At 49.6% G+C, this 17530-nt stretch overlaps 1 protein-coding gene and 1 non-coding gene across 2 annotated transcripts; one reads left to right on the top strand and one right to left on the bottom strand.

Moving 5' to 3' along the window:
* Positions 1–1933: 1933 nt before the first annotated feature.
* On the bottom strand, positions 1934–16033 carry LOC120066770 (ras-related protein Rab-11A). The gene is made up of 5 exons (XM_039018237.1): positions 15932–16033; positions 12293–12488; positions 9181–9374; positions 5953–6033; positions 1934–3453 (listed from the first exon to the last, which is right to left on the bottom strand). The coding sequence occupies exons 1-5, from the start codon at positions 15969–15971 to the stop codon at positions 3317–3319; spliced, it is 648 nt and encodes a 215-aa protein (XP_038874165.1). The 5' UTR covers positions 15972–16033; the 3' UTR covers positions 1934–3316.
* Positions 16034–16356: 323 nt separating this feature from the next.
* trnaq-cug lies at positions 16357–16428 on the top strand. Its single transcript has one exon. It is a non-coding gene; the product is annotated as a tRNA-Gln (tRNA).
* Positions 16429–17530: the final 1102 nt, after the last annotated feature.

Genomic DNA, 17530 nt, shown 5'->3' with positions numbered 1-17530 from the left:
ATTGGCTGGTCTTCAGTAGCTAACTATAGACTGCTATGGGTACTCGGTAATTGGCTGGTCTTCAGTAGCTAACTATAGACTGCTATGGGTACTCGGGAATTGGCTGGTCTTCAGTAGCTAACTATAGACTGCTATGGGTACTCGGGAATTGGCTGGTCTTCAGTAGCTAACTATAGACTGCTATGGGTACTCGGTAATTGGCTGGTCTTCAGTAGCTAACTATAGACTGCTATGGGTACTCGGTAATTGGCTGGTCTTCAGTAGCTAACTATAGACTGCTATGGGTACTTGGTTTTCAGCCAAGGTGGTACTGATGTAGGACTAAGGTTTGGTAGGGGAAGGCCCAGATTGGGTCAGCCAACTTTCCCCTCAGGAAATTGGTGCATTTGACAGACATTTCCTTAAACCTAGAGCTATAAATTAAATCCAACATTGTAGTAAACACAGAAGTATTGTGTTTGATGCTAAATGAAATTGAGCTGTTTTTTTCCGAGGTTAAATTGAGGGGTAATGATTAAATCAATAGTTGAGGTGGATAGTCTAGTGAAAATGCAAACGGGCTTCTTCTTAAATTTGTTTGAGGAGAAATTTCTAAATAATTCAATTAATGGATGCAATGTAGTAGTCTAGTTTACTGTAGGATAGATGGAATATGAATCCTAGTTTACTGTAGGATAGATGGAATATGAATCCTAGTTTACTGTAGGATAGATGGAATATGAATCCTAGTTTACTGTAGGATAGATGGAATATGAATCCTAGTTTACTGTAGGATAGATGGAATATGAATCCTAGTTTACTGTAGGATAGATGGAATATGAATCCTAGTTTACTGTAGGATAGATGGAATATGAATCCTAGTTTACTGTAGGATAGATGGAATATGAATCCTAGTTTACTGTAGGATAGATGGAATATGAATCCTAGTTTACTGTAGGATAGATGGAATATGAATCCTAGTTTACTGTAGGATAGATGGAATATGAATCCTAGTTTACTGTAGGATAGATGGAATATGAATCCTAGTTTACTGTAGGATAGATGGAATATGAATCCTAGTTTACTGTAGGATAGATGGAATATGAATCCTAGTTTACTGTAGGATAGATGGAATATGAATCCTAGTTTACTGTAGGATAGATGGAATATGAAACAATTGAGCTAGGCCTATAGGAGCTGGTTCCAGATCTCTATCCCTGACCTCATCCACTCATCCACCAGCCCTGACCTCATCCACCAGCGCCCTGACCTCATCCACCAGCGCCCTGACCTCATCCACCAGCGCCCTGACCTCATCCACCAGCGCCCTGACCTCATCCACCAGCGCCCTGACCTCATCCACCAGCGCCCTGACCTCATCCACCAGCGCCCTGACCTCATCCACCAGCGCCCTGACCTCATCCACCAGGTATTTGAAGAGGACAGATACACAAATGATTCATTAACATAGGCCTGCTAATCTTTAACAGTTTAACATAACTTTCAGTGAAGGATGGTATTAGCAGAACAGCTCTCTGCCATGTCTGTTTCCATCCACAGTGAGGAGCACTGAACTACCACAGCACATGTTGCTGGTCAATGTGCTCGTGCCTACTACCATTGCAGAGATCAAAAAAATGTGCGGGCAAGAAATTTGTTCTCGCTTAGTTGACTAAACGCTGTAGCTAACTACCTTAGTCGTAATGACGCCTTAGCTAAGGAGCTAACTGCTAAATAGTGGTTATGTGCTTGACTAACACATAGAATTATGGAAAATGTATTTGCCAAAGAGTTGGTTCTCCATTTCCCCCTCACACATCAGTGGTATGAACAGAGAGCTGCAGTGAGGAGAACATTACCATGACTACAGGGGGGGGGGGGGGGGGGGGGGGCGGAGAGCTGGAGATGGTTTCTCGTCGGCCAAGTCCTCTGATTGGCTCAGCTCCAACTTCAGACGGTTGAGTCAAAAACCACAATGTGCCAAATAGAAGCCTAGAAGCCTATGGTACAATGCATGTTGGCAGGTCTGCATTATTACTAACAAAACTAGTACATCCAAGAATACATTTCTGTGCAGATTCTTCCAGAGTTTGTCTGGTTATTAAAACATAGCTATATAGTAATATAAAAGATGGCAAAAATAAAAAGCTGGGGATCCTTAAGGAACCAACGGGCTCAGACACAGCTGTATAGTCCTGACTGGGGATCCTTAAGGAACCACCGAGCTCAGACACAGCTGTATAGTCCTGACTGGGATCCTTAAGGAACCAACGGGCTCAGACACAGCTGCACCCTAATTATACACCCTTTTATCAAAGTGTTCACTTGCACACTTCCCATCATGGATTTAACAATGGTGTAAAGAAACTCCCTTCAGCCAATGATTACAATCCAATGCCTTTAAATCCATGACATGGAGTGTGCCACACTTTGGTAGGAAGGGTGGAGAATCTGGACACAGCCTCAACATGGGAGCATAGAGTCTAGAGCCTGGCCACGCAGCTGTGTCTCAGTCTAGAGCCTGGCCACGCAGCTGTGTCTCAGTCTAGAGCCTGGCCACGCAGCTGTGTCTCAGTCTAGAGCCTGGCCACGCAGCTGTGTCTCAGTCTAGAGCCTGGCCACGCAGCTGTGTCTCAGTCTAGAGCCTGGCCACGCAGCTGTGTCTCAGTCTAGAGCCTGGCCACGCAGCTGTGTCTCAGACTAGAGCCTGGCCACGCAGCTGTGTCTCAGTCTAGAGCCTGGCCACGCAGCTGTGTCTCAGTCTAGAGCCTGGCCACGCAGCTGTGTCTCAGACTAGAGCCTGGCCACGCAGCTGTGTCTCAGTCTAGAGCCTGGCCACGCAGCTGTGTCTCAGTCTAGAGCCTGGCCACGCAGCTGTGTCTCAGTCTAGAGCCTGGCCACGCAGCTGTGTCTCAGTCTAGAGCCTGGCCACGCAGCTGTGTCTCAGTCTAGAGCCTGGCCACGCAGCTGTGTCTCAGTCTAGAGCCTGGCCACGCAGCTGTGTCTCAGACTAGAGCCTGGCCACGCAGCTGTGTCTCAGTCTAGAGCCTGGCCACGCAGCTGTGTCTCAGACTAGAGCCTGGCCACGCAGCTGTGTCTCAGTCTAGAGCCTGGCCACGCAGCTGTGTCTCAGACTAGAGCCTGGCCACGCAGCTGTGTCTCAGTCTAGAGCCTGGCCACGCAGCTGTGTCTCAGTCTAGAGCCTGGCCACGCAGCTGTGTCTCAGTCTAGAGCCTGGCCACGCAGCTGTGTCTCAGACAAACAGGACCAAAGCAGTCTTTTAGAAGGGGGTTTGGGGTCGGGGGTCAGGGGGTAGCAGGTGGTACTGGTGATGCTGTTAGATGCTCTGACAACACTGCATCTTTGGTTTATTCTCCGTCGGCTGCACCTGGATGTTGACCACGTTGTTGCTAGGCGACATGTCGTTGTCTCGCCGGTCCGACATCTGTTTCTGAGACACGATGCGATAGATTTCTGCAGGGGGGGATAGGGAGGGGAGGTGGGGAAGAGAAGAGAGAGACAGGGCATTAACATCACTCACACAGAAAGACAGAACACTAGAGCTCTGTCTCAATTCCTCCCGTCCCATCTCCACACCGCTTTCCCACAACCCACTGGAGGAGATCACTCCCCTCTGCCTTTTGAGGAGGTGGTGAGGAGATGGGGATATATAGTTGAGGACAAGCCTAGTACCTAAAGTAGTTCACAGCTCGTGTTAAGTACCCTCTGTGTAGGTGAGTGTTAGGCTTTATCAATAAGGACCAAGGAGGTATGGTATATGGCCAATATACCACGGCTAAGGGCTGTTCTTAGTCACGACACATCCGAGTATATTGGCCATATATCACAAACCCCTGAGGTGCCTTATTGCTATTTTAAACTGGAGCAGTAAAATGACATGTTCTGTCATACCTGTGGTATACGGTCTGATATACCACGGCTGTCAGCCAATCAGCATTCAGGGCTGGAACCACCCAGTTTCTAATGGTCTTTAAGTAGCATGTTGCTGCAGGACTTTACTCACAGCTTAAACAGGAAGCTATCTAACACAATCACCACATAGCACTCCCTTTAAAACGTTGGTTTGACTACATTGTGTGCGTGTTAGTGCAGAACAGGGCAGGACAGGACAGGGCCAGAGGAAGGAGCTGGTAGACAGCAGGACAGGGTCAGAGGAAGGAGCTGGTAGACAGCAGGACAGGGTCAGAGGAAGGAGCTGGTAGACAGCAGGACAGGGTCAGAGGAAGGAGCTGGTAGACAGCAGGACAGGGCCAGAGGAAGGAGCTGGTAGACAGCAGGACAGGGTCAGAGGAAGGAGCTGGTAGACAGCAGGACAGGGTCAGAGGAAGGAGCTGGTAGACAGCAGGACAGGGTCAGAGGAAGGAGCTGGTAGACAGCAGGACAGGGTCAGAGGAAGGAGCTGGTAGACAGCAGGACAGGGTCAGAGGAAGGAGCTGGTAGACAGCAGGACAGGGCCAGAGGAAGGAGCTGGTAGACAGCAGGACAGGGCCAGAGGAAGGAGCTGGTAGACAGCAGGACAGGGTCAGAGGAAGGAGCTGGTAGACAGCAGGACAGGGTCAGAGGAAGGAGCTGGTAGACAGCAGGACAGGGTCAGAGGAAGGAGCTGGTAGACAGCAGGACAGGGTCAGAGGAAGGAGCTGGTAGACAGCAGGACAGGGTCAGAGGAAGGAGCTGGTAGACAGCAGGACAGGGTCAGAGGAAGGAGCTGGTAGACAGCAGGACAGGGTCAGAGGAAGGAGCTGGTAGACAGCAGGACAGGGCCAGAGGAAGGAGCTGGTAGACAGCAGGACAGGGCCAGAGGAAGGAGCTGGTAGACAGCAGGACAGGGCCAGAGGAAGGAGCTGGTAGACAGCAGGACAGGGTCAGAGGAAGGAGCTGGTAGACAGCAGGACAGGGTCAGAGGAAGGAGCTGGTAGACAACAGGACAGGGTCAGAGAAGGAGCTGGTAGACAGCAGGACAGGGCCAGAGGAAGGAGCTGGTAGACAGCAGGACAGGGTCAGAGGAAGGAGCTGGTAGACAACAGGACAGGGCCAGAGGAAGGAGCTGGTAGACAGCAGGACAGGGCCAGAGGAAGGAGCTGGTAGACAGCAGGACAGGGTCAGAGGAAGGAGCTGGTAGACAGCAGGACAGGGTCAGAGGAAGGAGCTGGTAGACAGCAGGACAGGGTCAGAGGAAGGAGCTGGTAGACAGCAGGACAGGGCCAGAGTAGGGGCTGGTAGACAGCAGGACAGGGCCAGAGTAGGGGCTGGTAGACAGCAGGACAGGGTCAGAGGAAGGAGCTGGTAGACAGCAGGACAGGGTCAGAGGAAGGAGCTGGTAGACAGCAGGACAGGGCCAGAGTAGGGGCTGGTAGACAGCAGGACAGGGCCAGAGTAGGGGCTGGTAGACAGCAGGACAGGGTCAGAGGAAGGAGCTGGTAGACAGCAGGACAGAGCATCAGGGTCATATTCATTAGGGCACACAATGGAAAACAAGCATTTGTTATTGGTCAAGTTCAGGTAGCCTAGTCCCTTCCTGTTTGTCAGTTGTCTTCTTCAGTTTGGTGCATAATGACTACACCCAGCATTATAAACAGATCTGGGACCAGGCTAGAGCAGAATTAGGACACAGCTGCAAAGCATTATGGTGGTCATATCCTGTTAGAAGAACTGGACTTGAGGAGAATCCACACATTAGTCCTCATCAAGGCTAGTCATGTCTCAGCTGTGATTAGGTCTTCAGGCAGATCTGGCTCTCGGCCCAGTGGATTTGATCACTCCAACACACAATCACTGGTCTCGTCTCGTGTGTGCACACACACACACACACACACACACACACACACACACACACACACACACACACACACACGTCTATATCATGACACCGTATCAAACGTTCCAGTCTACGATACATACAAGTCAGTCTGAGTTCTCTTCAGATACAGATCAATGCTGTAGACAGCCACTCACCAGTCAGAATGGTCTGGAAGGATGTCTCCACGTTAGTAGAATCCAGGGCTGAAGTCTCCAGGAAAGACAAGCCGTTCTTCTCTGAGGAACAGAGGGAAACAGTTAACCATGTCAATCACTACTGTGTTAAGGTCTCTACCATTATGTAAATCTCTATGACAGTACAGAGACGTCTTCCTATTTCAATAAGTAAAACCCTGAAAACTAACAGCCACTCATGGGTAAGGAAAATAATGAAACGGTTCACCCCACTACTCCTAGACCTCTTCCTGTGTGAGTTGGTACGGCACTGTCCTGCGTCGTCGGTGGGAACAGCCCTGAGCGGGCGTAGAGCACTCGTATCGCCTGCCCCATGCCACACACTGACCTGCGTCGTCAGTGGGAACAGCCCTGAGCGGGCGTAGAGCACTCGTATCGCCTGCCCCATGCCACACACTGACCTGCGTCGTCGGTGGGAACAGCCCTGAGCGGGCGTAGAGCACTCGTATCGCCTGCCCCATGCCACACACTGTCCTGCGTCGTCGGTGGGAACAGCCCTGAGCGGGCGTAGAGCACTCGTATCGCCTGCCCCATGCCACACACTGACCTGCGTCGTCGGTGGGAACAGCCCTGAGCGGGCGTAGAGCACTCGTATCGCCTGCCCCATGCCACACACTGACCTGCGTCGTCGGGGGGAACAGCCCTGAGCGGGCGTAGAGCACTCGTATCGACTGCCCCATGCCACACACTGTCCTGCGTCGTCGGTGGGAACAGCCCTGAGCGGGCGTAGAGCACTCGTATCGCCTGCCCCATGCCACACACTGACCTGCGTCGTCGGGGGGAACAGCCCTGAGCGGGCGTAGAGCACTCGTATCGCCTGCCCCATGCCACACACTGACCTGCGTCGTCAGGGGGAGGAGCCCTGAGCGGGCGTAGAGCACTCGTATCGCCTGCCCCATGCCACACACTGACCTGCGGCGTCGGTGGGAACAGCCCTGAGCGGGCGTATCGCCTGCCCCATGCCACACACTGACCTGCGTCGTCGGTGGGAACAGCCCTGAGCGGGCGTAGAGCACTCGTATCGCCTGCCCCATGCCACACACTGACCTGCGTCGTCGGGGGGAACAGCCCTGAGCGGGCGTAGAGCACTCGTATCGCCTGCCCCATGCCACACACTGACCTGCGTCGTCGGTGGGAACAGCCCTGAGCGGGCGTAGAGCACTCGTATCGCCTGCCCCATGCCACACACTGACCTGCGTCGTCGGTGGGAACAGCCCTGAGCGGGCGTAGAGCACTCGTATCGCCTGCCCCATGCCACACACTGACCTGCGTCGTCGGTGGGAACAGCCCTGAGCGGGCGTAGAGCACTCGTATCGCCTGCCCCATGCCACACACTGACCTGCGTCGTCGGGGGGAACAGCCCTGAGCGGGCGTAGAGCACTCGTATCGCCTGCCCCATGCCACACTGTCCTGCGTCGTCGGTGGGAACAGCCCTGAGCGGGCGTAGAGCACTCGTATCGCCTGCCCCATGCCACACTGACCTGCGTCGTCGGTGGGAACAGCCCTGAGCGGGCGTAGAGCACTCGTATCGCCTGCCCCATGCCACACTGACCTGCGTCGTCGGTGGGAACAGCCCTGAGCGGGCGTAGAGCACTCGTATCGCCTGCCCCATGCCACACACTGACCTGCGTCGTCGGTGGGAACAGCCCTGAGCGGGCGTAGAGCACTCGTATCGCCTGCCCCATGCCACACACTGACCTGCGTCGTCGGTGGGAACAGCCCTGAGCGGGCATAGAGCACTCGTATCGTCTGCCCCATGCCACACACTGACCTGCGTCGTCGGTGGGAACAGCCCTGAGCGGGCGTAGAGCACTCGTATCGCCTGCCCCATGCCACACACTGACCTGCGTCGTCGGGGGGAACAGCCCTGAGCGGGCGTAGAGCACTCGTATCGCCTGCCCCATGCCACACTGTCCTGCGTCGTCGGTGGGAACAGCCCTGAGCGGGCGTAGAGCACTCGTATCGCCTGCCCCATGCCACACTGACCTGCGTCGTCGGTGGGAACAGCCCTGAGCGGGCGTAGAGCACTCGTATCGCCTGCCCCATGCCACACTGACCTGCGTCGTCGGTGGGAACAGCCCTGAGCGGGCGTAGAGCACTCGTATCGCCTGCCCCATGCCACACACTGACCTGCGTCGTCGGTGGGAACAGCCCTGAGCGGGCGTAGAGCACTCGTATCGCCTGCCCCATGCCACACACTGACCTGCGTCGTCGGTGGGAACAGCCCTGAGCGGGCGTAGAGCACTCGTATCGCCTGCCCCATGCCACACACTGACCTGCGTCGTCGGTGGGAACAGCCCTGAGCGGGCGTAGAGCACTCGTATCGCCTGCCCCATGCCACACACTGACCTGCGTCGTCGGTGGGAACAGCCCTGAGCGGGCGTAGAGCACTCGTATCGCCTGCCCCATGCCACACACTGACCTGCGTCGTCGGTGGGAACAGCCCTGAGCGGGCGTAGAGCACTCGTATCGCCTGCCCCATGCCACACACTGACCTGCGTCGTCGGGGGGAACAGCCCTGAGCGGGCGTAGAGCACTCGTATCGCCTGCCCCATGCCACACTGTCCTGCGTCGTCGGTGGGAACAGCCCTGAGCGGGCGTAGAGCACTCGTATCGCCTGCCCCATGCCACACTGACCTGCGTCGTCGGTGGGAACAGCCCTGAGCGGGCGTAGAGCACTCGTATCGCCTGCCCCATGCCACACTGACCTGCGTCGTCGGTGGGAACAGCCCTGAGCGGGCGTAGAGCACTCGTATCGCCTGCCCCATGCCACACACTGACCTGCGTCGTCGGTGGGAACAGCCCTGAGCGGGCGTAGAGCACTCGTATCGCCTGCCCCATGCCACACACTGACCTGCGTCGTCGGTGGGAACAGCCCTGAGCGGGCGTAGAGCACTCGTATCGCCTGCCCCATGCCACACACTGACCTGCGTCGTCGGGGGGAACAGCCCTGAGCGGGCGTAGAGCACTCGTATCGCCTGCCCCATGCCACACACTGTATATGGATTTTTCTATTGTATTATTGACTGTACGTTTGTTTATTCCCTGTGTAACTCTGTGTTGTTGTTTGTGTTGCACTGCTTTGCTTTATCTTGACCAGGTCACAGTTGTGAATGAGAAGTTGTTCTCAACTGACCCACCTGGTTAAATAAAGGTGACATAAAATGAACGTAAAAAACACACACTGACCTGCGAATGTCCGTGCCTCGTCGGTGGGCACAGCCCGGAGGTGACGCAGGTCACTCTTGTTGCCGACCAGCATGATGACGATGTTGCTGTCTGCATGGTCTCTCAGCTCCTTCAGCCAACGCTCAACGTTTTCATAGGTCAGGTGCTTGGCGATGTCATAGACCAGCAAGGCCCCCACGGCACCACGGTAATACCTGTGGACCAGGTGACAAACAGAGACGGTCTTTATAGTGGTGTTAGAAACTTAAATACCTGTGGACCAGGTGACAAACAGAGACGGTCTTTATAGTGGTGTTAGAAACTTAAATACCTGTGGACCAGGTGACAAACAGAGACGGTCTTTATAGTGGTGTTAGAAACTGAACTACCTGTGGACCAGGTGACAAACAGAGACGGTCTTTATAGTGGTGTTAGAAACTTAAATACCTGTGGACCAGGTGACAAACAGAGACGGTCTTTATAGTGGTGTTAGAAACTTAAATACCTGTGGACCAGGTGACAGAGACGGTCTTTATAGTGGTGTTAGAAACTTAAATACCTGTGGACCAGGTGACAGAGACGGTCTTTATAGTGGTGTTAGAAACTTAAATACCTGTGGACCAGGTGACAGAGACGGTCTTTATAGTGGTGTTAGAAACTTAAATACCTGTGGACCAGGTGACAGAGACGGTCTTTATAGTGGTGTTAGAAACTTAAATACCTGTGGACCAGGTGACAAACAGAGACGGTCTTTATAGTGGTGTTAGAAACTTAAATACCTGTGGACCAGGTGACAGAGACGGTCTTTATAGTGGTGTTAGAAACTTAAATACCTGTGGACCAGGTGACAGAGACGGCCTTTATAGTGGTGTTAGAAACTTAAATACCTGTGGACCAGGTGACAGAGACGGTCTTTATAGTGGTGTTAGAAACTTAAATACCTGTGGACCAGGTGACAGAGACGGTCTTTATAGTGGTGTTAGAAACTTAAATACCTGTGGACCAGGTGACAAACAGAGACGGTCTTTATAGTGGTGTTAGAAACTTAAATACCTGTGGACCAGGTGACAAACAGAGACGGTCTTTATAGTGGCGTTAGAAACTTAAATACCTGTGGACCAGGTGACAGAGACGGTCTTTATAGTGGTGTTAGAAACTTAAATACCTGTGGACCAGGTGACAGAGACGGTCTTTATAGTGGTGTTAGAAACTTAAATACCTGTGGACCAGGTGACAAACAGAGACGGTCTTTATAGTGGTGTTAGAAACTTAAATACCTGTGGACCAGGTGACAAACAGAGACGGTCTTTATAGTGGCGTTAGAAACTTAAATACCTGTGGACCAGGTGACAGAGACGGTCTTTATAGTGGTGTTAGAAACTTAAATACCTGTGGACCAGGTGACAGAGACGGTCTTTATAGTGGTGTTAGAAACTTAAATACCTGTGGACCAGGTGACAGAGACGGCCTTTATAGTGGCGTTAGAAACTTAAATACCTGTGGACCAGGTGACAAACAGAGACGGTCTTTATAGTGGTGTTAGAAACTTAAATACCTGTGGACCAGGTGACAAACAGAGACGGTCTTTATAGTGGTGTTAGAAACTTCAAAGTAAACCTTGTAACAGGCTTTGAAATTGCCTAAATACATTGGTCCATGCTTTGGACTGACTCCCCATCTAAATACATTGGTCCATGCTTTGGACTGACTCCCCATCTAAATACATTGGTCCATGCTTTGGACTGACTCCCCATCTAAATACATTGGTCCATGCTTTGGACTGACTCCCCATCTAAATACATTGGTCCATGCTTTGGACTGACTCCCCATCTAAATACATTGGTCCATGCTTTGGACTGACTCCCCATCTAAATACATTGGTCCATGCTTTGGACTGACTCCCCATCTAAATACATTGGTCCATGCTTTGGACTGACTCCCCAGCTAAATACATTGGTCCATGCTTTGGACTGACTCCCCATCTAAATGCATTAGGTCTATGTGTTGAACTGACTCCCCATCTAAATGCATTAGGTCTATGTGTTGAACTGACTCCCCATCTAAATGCATTAGGTCTATGTGTTGAACTGACTCCCCATCTAAATGCATTAGGTCTGTGTTGAACTGACTCCCCAACTAAATGCATTAGGTCTATGTGTTGAACTGACTCCCCATCTAAATGTATTAGGTCTATGTGTTGAACTGACTCCCCATCTAAATGCATTAGGTCTGTGTTGAACTGACTCCCCATCTAAATGCATTAGGTCTGTGTTGAACTGACTCCCCATCTAAATGCATTAAGTCTGTGTTGAACTGACTCCCCATCTAAATGCATTAGGTCTATGTGTTGAACTGACTCCCCATCTAAATGCATTAGGTCTATGTGTTGAACTGACTCCCCATCTAAATGCATTAGGTCTATGTGTTGAACTGACTCCCCAACTAAATGCATTAGGTCTATGTGTTGAACTGACTCCCCAACTAAATGCATTAGGTGTATGTGTTGAACTGACTCCCCATCTAAATGCATTAGGTCTATGTGTTGAACTGACTCCCCAACTAAATGCATTAGGTCTATGTGTTGAACTGACTCCCCAACTAAATGCATTAGGTCTATGTGTTGAACTGACTCCCCATCTAAATGCATTAGGTCTATGTGTTGAACTGACTCCCCATCTAAATGCATTAGGTCTATGTGTTGAACTGACTCCCCAACTAAATGCATTAGGTCTATGTGTTGAACTGACTCCCCAACTAAATGCATTAGGTCTATGTGTTGAACTGACTCCCCATCTAAATGCATTAGGTCTATGTGTTGAACTGACTCCCCATCTAAATGCATTAGGTCTATGTGTTGAACTGACTCCCCATCTAAATGCATTAGGTCTGTGTTGAACTGACTCCCCAACTAAATGCATTAGGTCTACACATGACACTTTCATATGATATTTGATACATACATTTAATAAGCAACATTTCAGAAGGCAGTATTTCCATGAAAAAGATGGTGTTTCAAAGTGTTTTCAAAATGTCCGCAATCCCGAGTGCTCATGCTGAGGTGATGGCTCGTAATCGCTCCTGTCCAGTCGTGTCAGAAGTGTTTCCTAAACAGTGTGTGTGTGTTTGTACTCACGCTGATGTAATAGCCCGGTATCTCTCCTGGCCAGCGGTGTCCCAGATCTGAGCCTTCACGGTCTTCCCATCCACCTGGATACTGCGGGTGGCAAACTCCACCCCGATGGTACTCTTACTCTCCAGGTTAAACTCATTCCGGGTGAAACGAGACAACAGGTTACTCTTCCCCACACCAGAGTCTCCTATCAACACCACTGGGCCAGAGAGAGAGAGACAGGTTAGAGTCTCCTGTCAACACCACTGGGCCAGAGAGAAAGAGACAGGTTAGAGTCTCCTATCAACACCACTGGGCCAGAGAGAGAGAGACAGGTTAGAGAGTCTCCTATCAACACCACTGGGCCAGAGAGAAAGAGACAGGTTAGAGTCTCCTATCAACACCACTGGGCCAGAGAGAAAGAGACAGGTTAGAGTCTCCTATCAACACCACTGGGCCAGAGAGAGAGAGAGACAGGTTAGAGTCTCCTATCAACACCACTGGGCCAGAGAGAAAGAGACAGGTTAGAGAGTCTCTTATCAACACCACTGGGCAAGAGAGAAAGAGACAGGTTAGAGTCTCCTATCAACACCACTGGGCCAGAGAGAGAGAGACAGGTTAGAGTCTCCTATCAACACCACTGGGCCAGAGAGAGAGAGACAGGTTAGAGTCTCCTATCAACACTGCTGGGCCAGAGAGAAAGAGACAGGTTAGAGTCTCCTATCAACACCACTGGGCCAGAGAGAGAAAGAGACAGGTTAGAGAGTCTCCTATCAACACCACTGGGCCAGAGAGAAAGAGACAGGTTAGAGAGTCTCCTATCAACACCACTGGGCCAGAGAGAGAAAGAGACAGGTTAGTGTCTCCTATCAACACCACTGGGCCAGAGAGAGAGAGACAGGTTAGTGTCTCCTATCAACACCACCGGGCCAGAGAGAGAGAGAGAGACAGGTTAGTGTCTCCTATCAACACCACCGGGCCAGAGAGAGAAAGAGACAGGTTAGAGAGTCTCCTATCATCACCCCTGGGCCAGAGAGAGAGAGACAGGTTAGTGTCTCCTATCAACACCACTGGGCCAGAGAGAGAGACAGGTTAGAGTCCTATCAACACCACTGGGCCAGAGAGAGAGAGACAGGTTAGAGAGTCTGCTATCAACACCACTGGGCCAGAGAGAGAGAGACAGGTTAGAGAGTCTCCTATCAACACCACTGGGCCAGAGAGAAAGAGACAGGTTAGAGAGTCTCCTATCAACACCACTGGGCCAGAGAGAAAGAGACAGGTTAGAGAGTCTCCTATCAACACTGCTGGGCCAGAGAGAAAGAGACAGGTTAGAGAGTCTCCTATCAACACCACTGGGCCAGAGAGAAAGAGACAGGTTAGAGAGTCTCCTATCAACACCACTGGGCCAGAGAGAAAGAGACAGGTTAGAGAGTCTCCTATCAACACCGCTGGGCCAGAGAGAAAGAGACAGGTTAGAGAGTCTCCTATCAACACCACTGGGCCAGAGAGAAAGAGACAGGTTAGAGAGTCTCCTATCAACACCACTGGGCCAGAGAGAGAGAGACAGGTTAGAGAGTCTCCTATCAACACCACTGGGCCAGAGAGAAAGAGACAGGTTAGAGAGTCTCTTATCAACACCACTGGGCCAGAGAGAAAGAGACAGGTTAGAGTCTCCTATCAACACCGCTGGGCCAGAGAGAGAAAGAGACAGGTTAGTGTCTCCTATCAACACCACTGGGCCAGAGAGAGAGAGACAGGTTAGTGTCTCCTATCAACACCACCGGGCCAGAGAGAGAGAGAGAGACAGGTTAGTGTCTCCTATCAACACCACCGGGCCAGAGAGAGAAAGAGACAGGTTAGAGAGTCTCCTATCATCACTACTGGGCCAGAGAGAAAGAGACAGGTTAGTGTCTCCTATCAACACCACCGGGCCAGAGAGAGAAAGAGACAGGTCAGAGTCAATTCAAAACAACTTCATGCAGCTCCTGATTCCCCTCACATTGAAGAAGGCAGTCAAATTTACAACATCCTGTAGATATTACAGTAGGAATATACACATCCTGTAGATATTACAGTAGGAATATACACACCCCGTAGATATTACAGTAGGAATATACACACCCTGTAGATATTACAGTAGGAATATACACACCCTGTAGATATTACAGTAGGAATATACACACCCTGTAGATATTACAGTAGGAATATAAAACAATAGACATCATATACATCAATACAATACACCCCCTTATTGTACAATAAAGAAAGAGTCTATCTGAATGTGAAATGTGCTTTGACCGGATTACCATCACATGCTAACAGCTAACAAGCAGGAGCCCATTCATTATGATGTAGAATAGGAAGCTGTCGATGGGTGCGGGGGTTGAGACAAAATATCTCAAAAAGAAGCGTATTACCAATCAATGGGTCTGTTGTAGACCCACTTCCTCTGCCACAGGGCGGCGCACAATTGGCCCAGCGTCGCCCGGGTTAAGGGAGGGTTTGGCCGGGGTAGGCCGTGATTGTAAATACGAATTAGTTGTTAAATGACTTGCCTAGTTAAATTAAGGTTAAATACGAGGTAATACAAATCATATGGGGGGTGCTTATATTACAAGTGTGTAATGAAAATGTTTTTTTCTTGATATCTCAACTCCCGAGACACCAGCAGAAAGTGGGGTTACCATTGTGCAGCATCCGGGAGCAACAGATGTTTCACCTTGTCAGCGCTGCTATTCCATCACTGTCCCAAAGCTTTAAACCTCAAGGCTTCCTGCTACCCTGAGCAGAGAGCAAGTGGGTCTGAGCCTCGTTTGGAACGGCTTTAATAATACCATCGTTTAGTTATTTTGTCCAAAAATCCCCCCTGTTTATAATGATCAACCGTCCTGCCCACCGGCACAGCATATTGAAATGGAATTATATTTCATTTCTGGCCTTCCACTGACAGATGTTGTGCAACCCAATACAATTGAAAGCAACGCTAGTGTATTTAAATACACCCGCGTTGCTAAAAGCCCCTCGGAATAACCCATCTCATCAGATGGCATGATGCTGAGCATTTTGCTGAAACCACTACGTTTCACGAACAGGATATGGTACATATAGACATTATTTGTAATAATCTCTAAGAAATGTGTTTAAATGAATGACATCACATAACGTTAGCTAGCTAGCTATAACGTACTTTATGTCGCTGGAGCAACTACCCGTGGTTTCAGTAGGTGGCTAACTAAGTTAACGTTAGCTATGTGGTCATTTTGACAAAGTAGCTGGTTAACTAACTGGCTGTTACTGGTGTTAACCTAACTAACGTTAGTTGTATATTTCCTGACGGTAACGTTGCCGCACCGGTCCATCAGAGACCTGCGCTATCTAGCCAACAAGCTAAAGACAAATGATCAACTGCTGTTAGTTAGCATTATTGAGAATATCAAGACAAAACAATAGCTATATTTATATCCAAACGACCTCCTTTAAATTCGCAGGATATCAGGCTAAAGTTAGCAGGCTTCAAATGCGTAGCGTTAGCTGTTAGCTAACTAGCTTAGCTTGTAGTGCCAAAGAGGCGACCACTCCTAGCTAGCCCGGGAGTAAATAAAACCATGATGACATCACTTTTTATGGACAGGTACATTTAGGTCACATTTAGCATACATTTACCTTTAAACAAGTAATCATACTCGTCGTCTCTATTCCCCATTCTGAATCCAAATGAAGGCGAGGTTCGATGTCTTTGAATCCAAGTGGCACCTTTCCTTTCTTCCCCGGTCCTATCGGTTATTATACCTTAGTGGTCTTCTCCTGCCCGTCACCGCAATGCACTGCAGTTCGAGCCTTGTCATTTAACCTTAGCAGCAGGAAATCCAGCTAGCTAGTTCAGCATCCAACCGCTATATATAATGCCCACTTCCGGATCAACCATCTGCATTGATAAAACTTCTCATATTATTTATTTAATGTATCTACATTACATTTATTTACTGGATTCATTCACACATTGTGTCAACAGCTAGCAATGAAGACGAATGGGCGAAAGAATCAGAGTTACATGAGACTAGTGTCGTACGTATGCGCTAGCATTGTATGGTTCTATGGTGTAATGGTTAGCACTCAGGACTCTGAATCCTGCGATCCGAGTTCAAATCTCGGTAGGACCTGAACTTTTGAAGTTCTTAGCTGCGAGTCAAAGCAGTTGTAGATTAAATATATTGAACAACAATATAATGGCAACATGTTTCATCAGCAGAAAGATCCCAGACATTTTACATATGCACAAAAGGCTTATTTCCCTCAAATGTTGTGCACAAATTTGTTTAACCTTAAACAAGTAATCATACTCCTCTCTATTCCCCATTCTCCGTTGCCAATATAATCCATCCACCTGACAGGTGTGGCATATCAAGAATATGATTAAACAGCATGATCATTACACAGGTGCACCTTGTGCTGGGGCCAACAAATGGCCACTCTAAAATTTTGTCACAACACAGATGTCTCAAATTTTGAAGGAGTGTGCATTTGGCATGCTGACTGCAGGAATGTCCACCAGAGTTGTTGCTAGAGAATTGAATGTTAATATCTCTACCATAAGCCTCCTCCAACGTTGTTTCAGAGAATTTGGCAGTACATCCAACCCGCCTTACAACTGCAGACCACGTGTATGGCGTCGTGTGGGCTAGTGGTTTTCCTCTGTCAACGTTGTGAACAGAGTGCCCCATGGTGGCGGAGGGGTATGGGCAGTCATAAGCTATGGACAACAAACATAATTAAATTTTGTCGATGGCATTTTGAATGCACAGAGATACCGTGATGAGATCCTGAGGCCCATTGTCATGCCATTCATCCACCACCATCACCTCATGTTTCAGCATGACAATGCACAGCCCCATGTCACAAGGATCTGTACACAATTCCTGGAAGCTGAAAATGTCCCAGTTCTTCCATGGCCTGCATACTGACCAGACATGTCACCCATTGAGCCCGTTTGGGATGCTCTGGATCGACGTGTACGACAATGTGTTCTAGTTCCCGCAAATATTCAACATTCCACAGGAAACAATCGACAGACTGATCAAATGGCCACCCGGACTATTTACATTGTCCCCCCCACTCGCTGTTTATTATCTATGTCACTTTACCCCCTGTATATATCCCCGTTATTACTATATTGTGTCATTTTGTATTTTTGTATATTTTATTTGTTATAATATATATACATTTTTTCTTTACTTTAGTTTATTTAGTAAATATTTTCTTAAC

This window comes from Salvelinus namaycush, chromosome 21 (assembly GCF_016432855.1).
Source record: "Salvelinus namaycush isolate Seneca chromosome 21, SaNama_1.0, whole genome shotgun sequence".
Lineage (NCBI taxonomy): Eukaryota > Metazoa > Chordata > Actinopteri > Salmoniformes > Salmonidae > Salvelinus > Salvelinus namaycush.
This window is presented reverse-complemented; position numbering and strand designations above follow the sequence as displayed.

Coding starts and splice junctions, on each gene's coding strand:
- LOC120066770 (XM_039018237.1), bottom strand. CDS start 15,971: ATGGGGAATAGAGACGACGAGTATGATTACTTGTTTAAAG. Junction 6,034..9,180: donor CGAGGCACGGACATTCGCAG/GTCAGTGTGTGT, acceptor TCTGTTCCTCAG/AGAAGAACGGCTTGTCTTTC. Junction 3,454..5,952: donor CTTCCAGACCATTCTGACTG/GTGAGTGGCTGT, acceptor CCCCCCCTGCAG/AAATCTATCGCATCGTGTCT.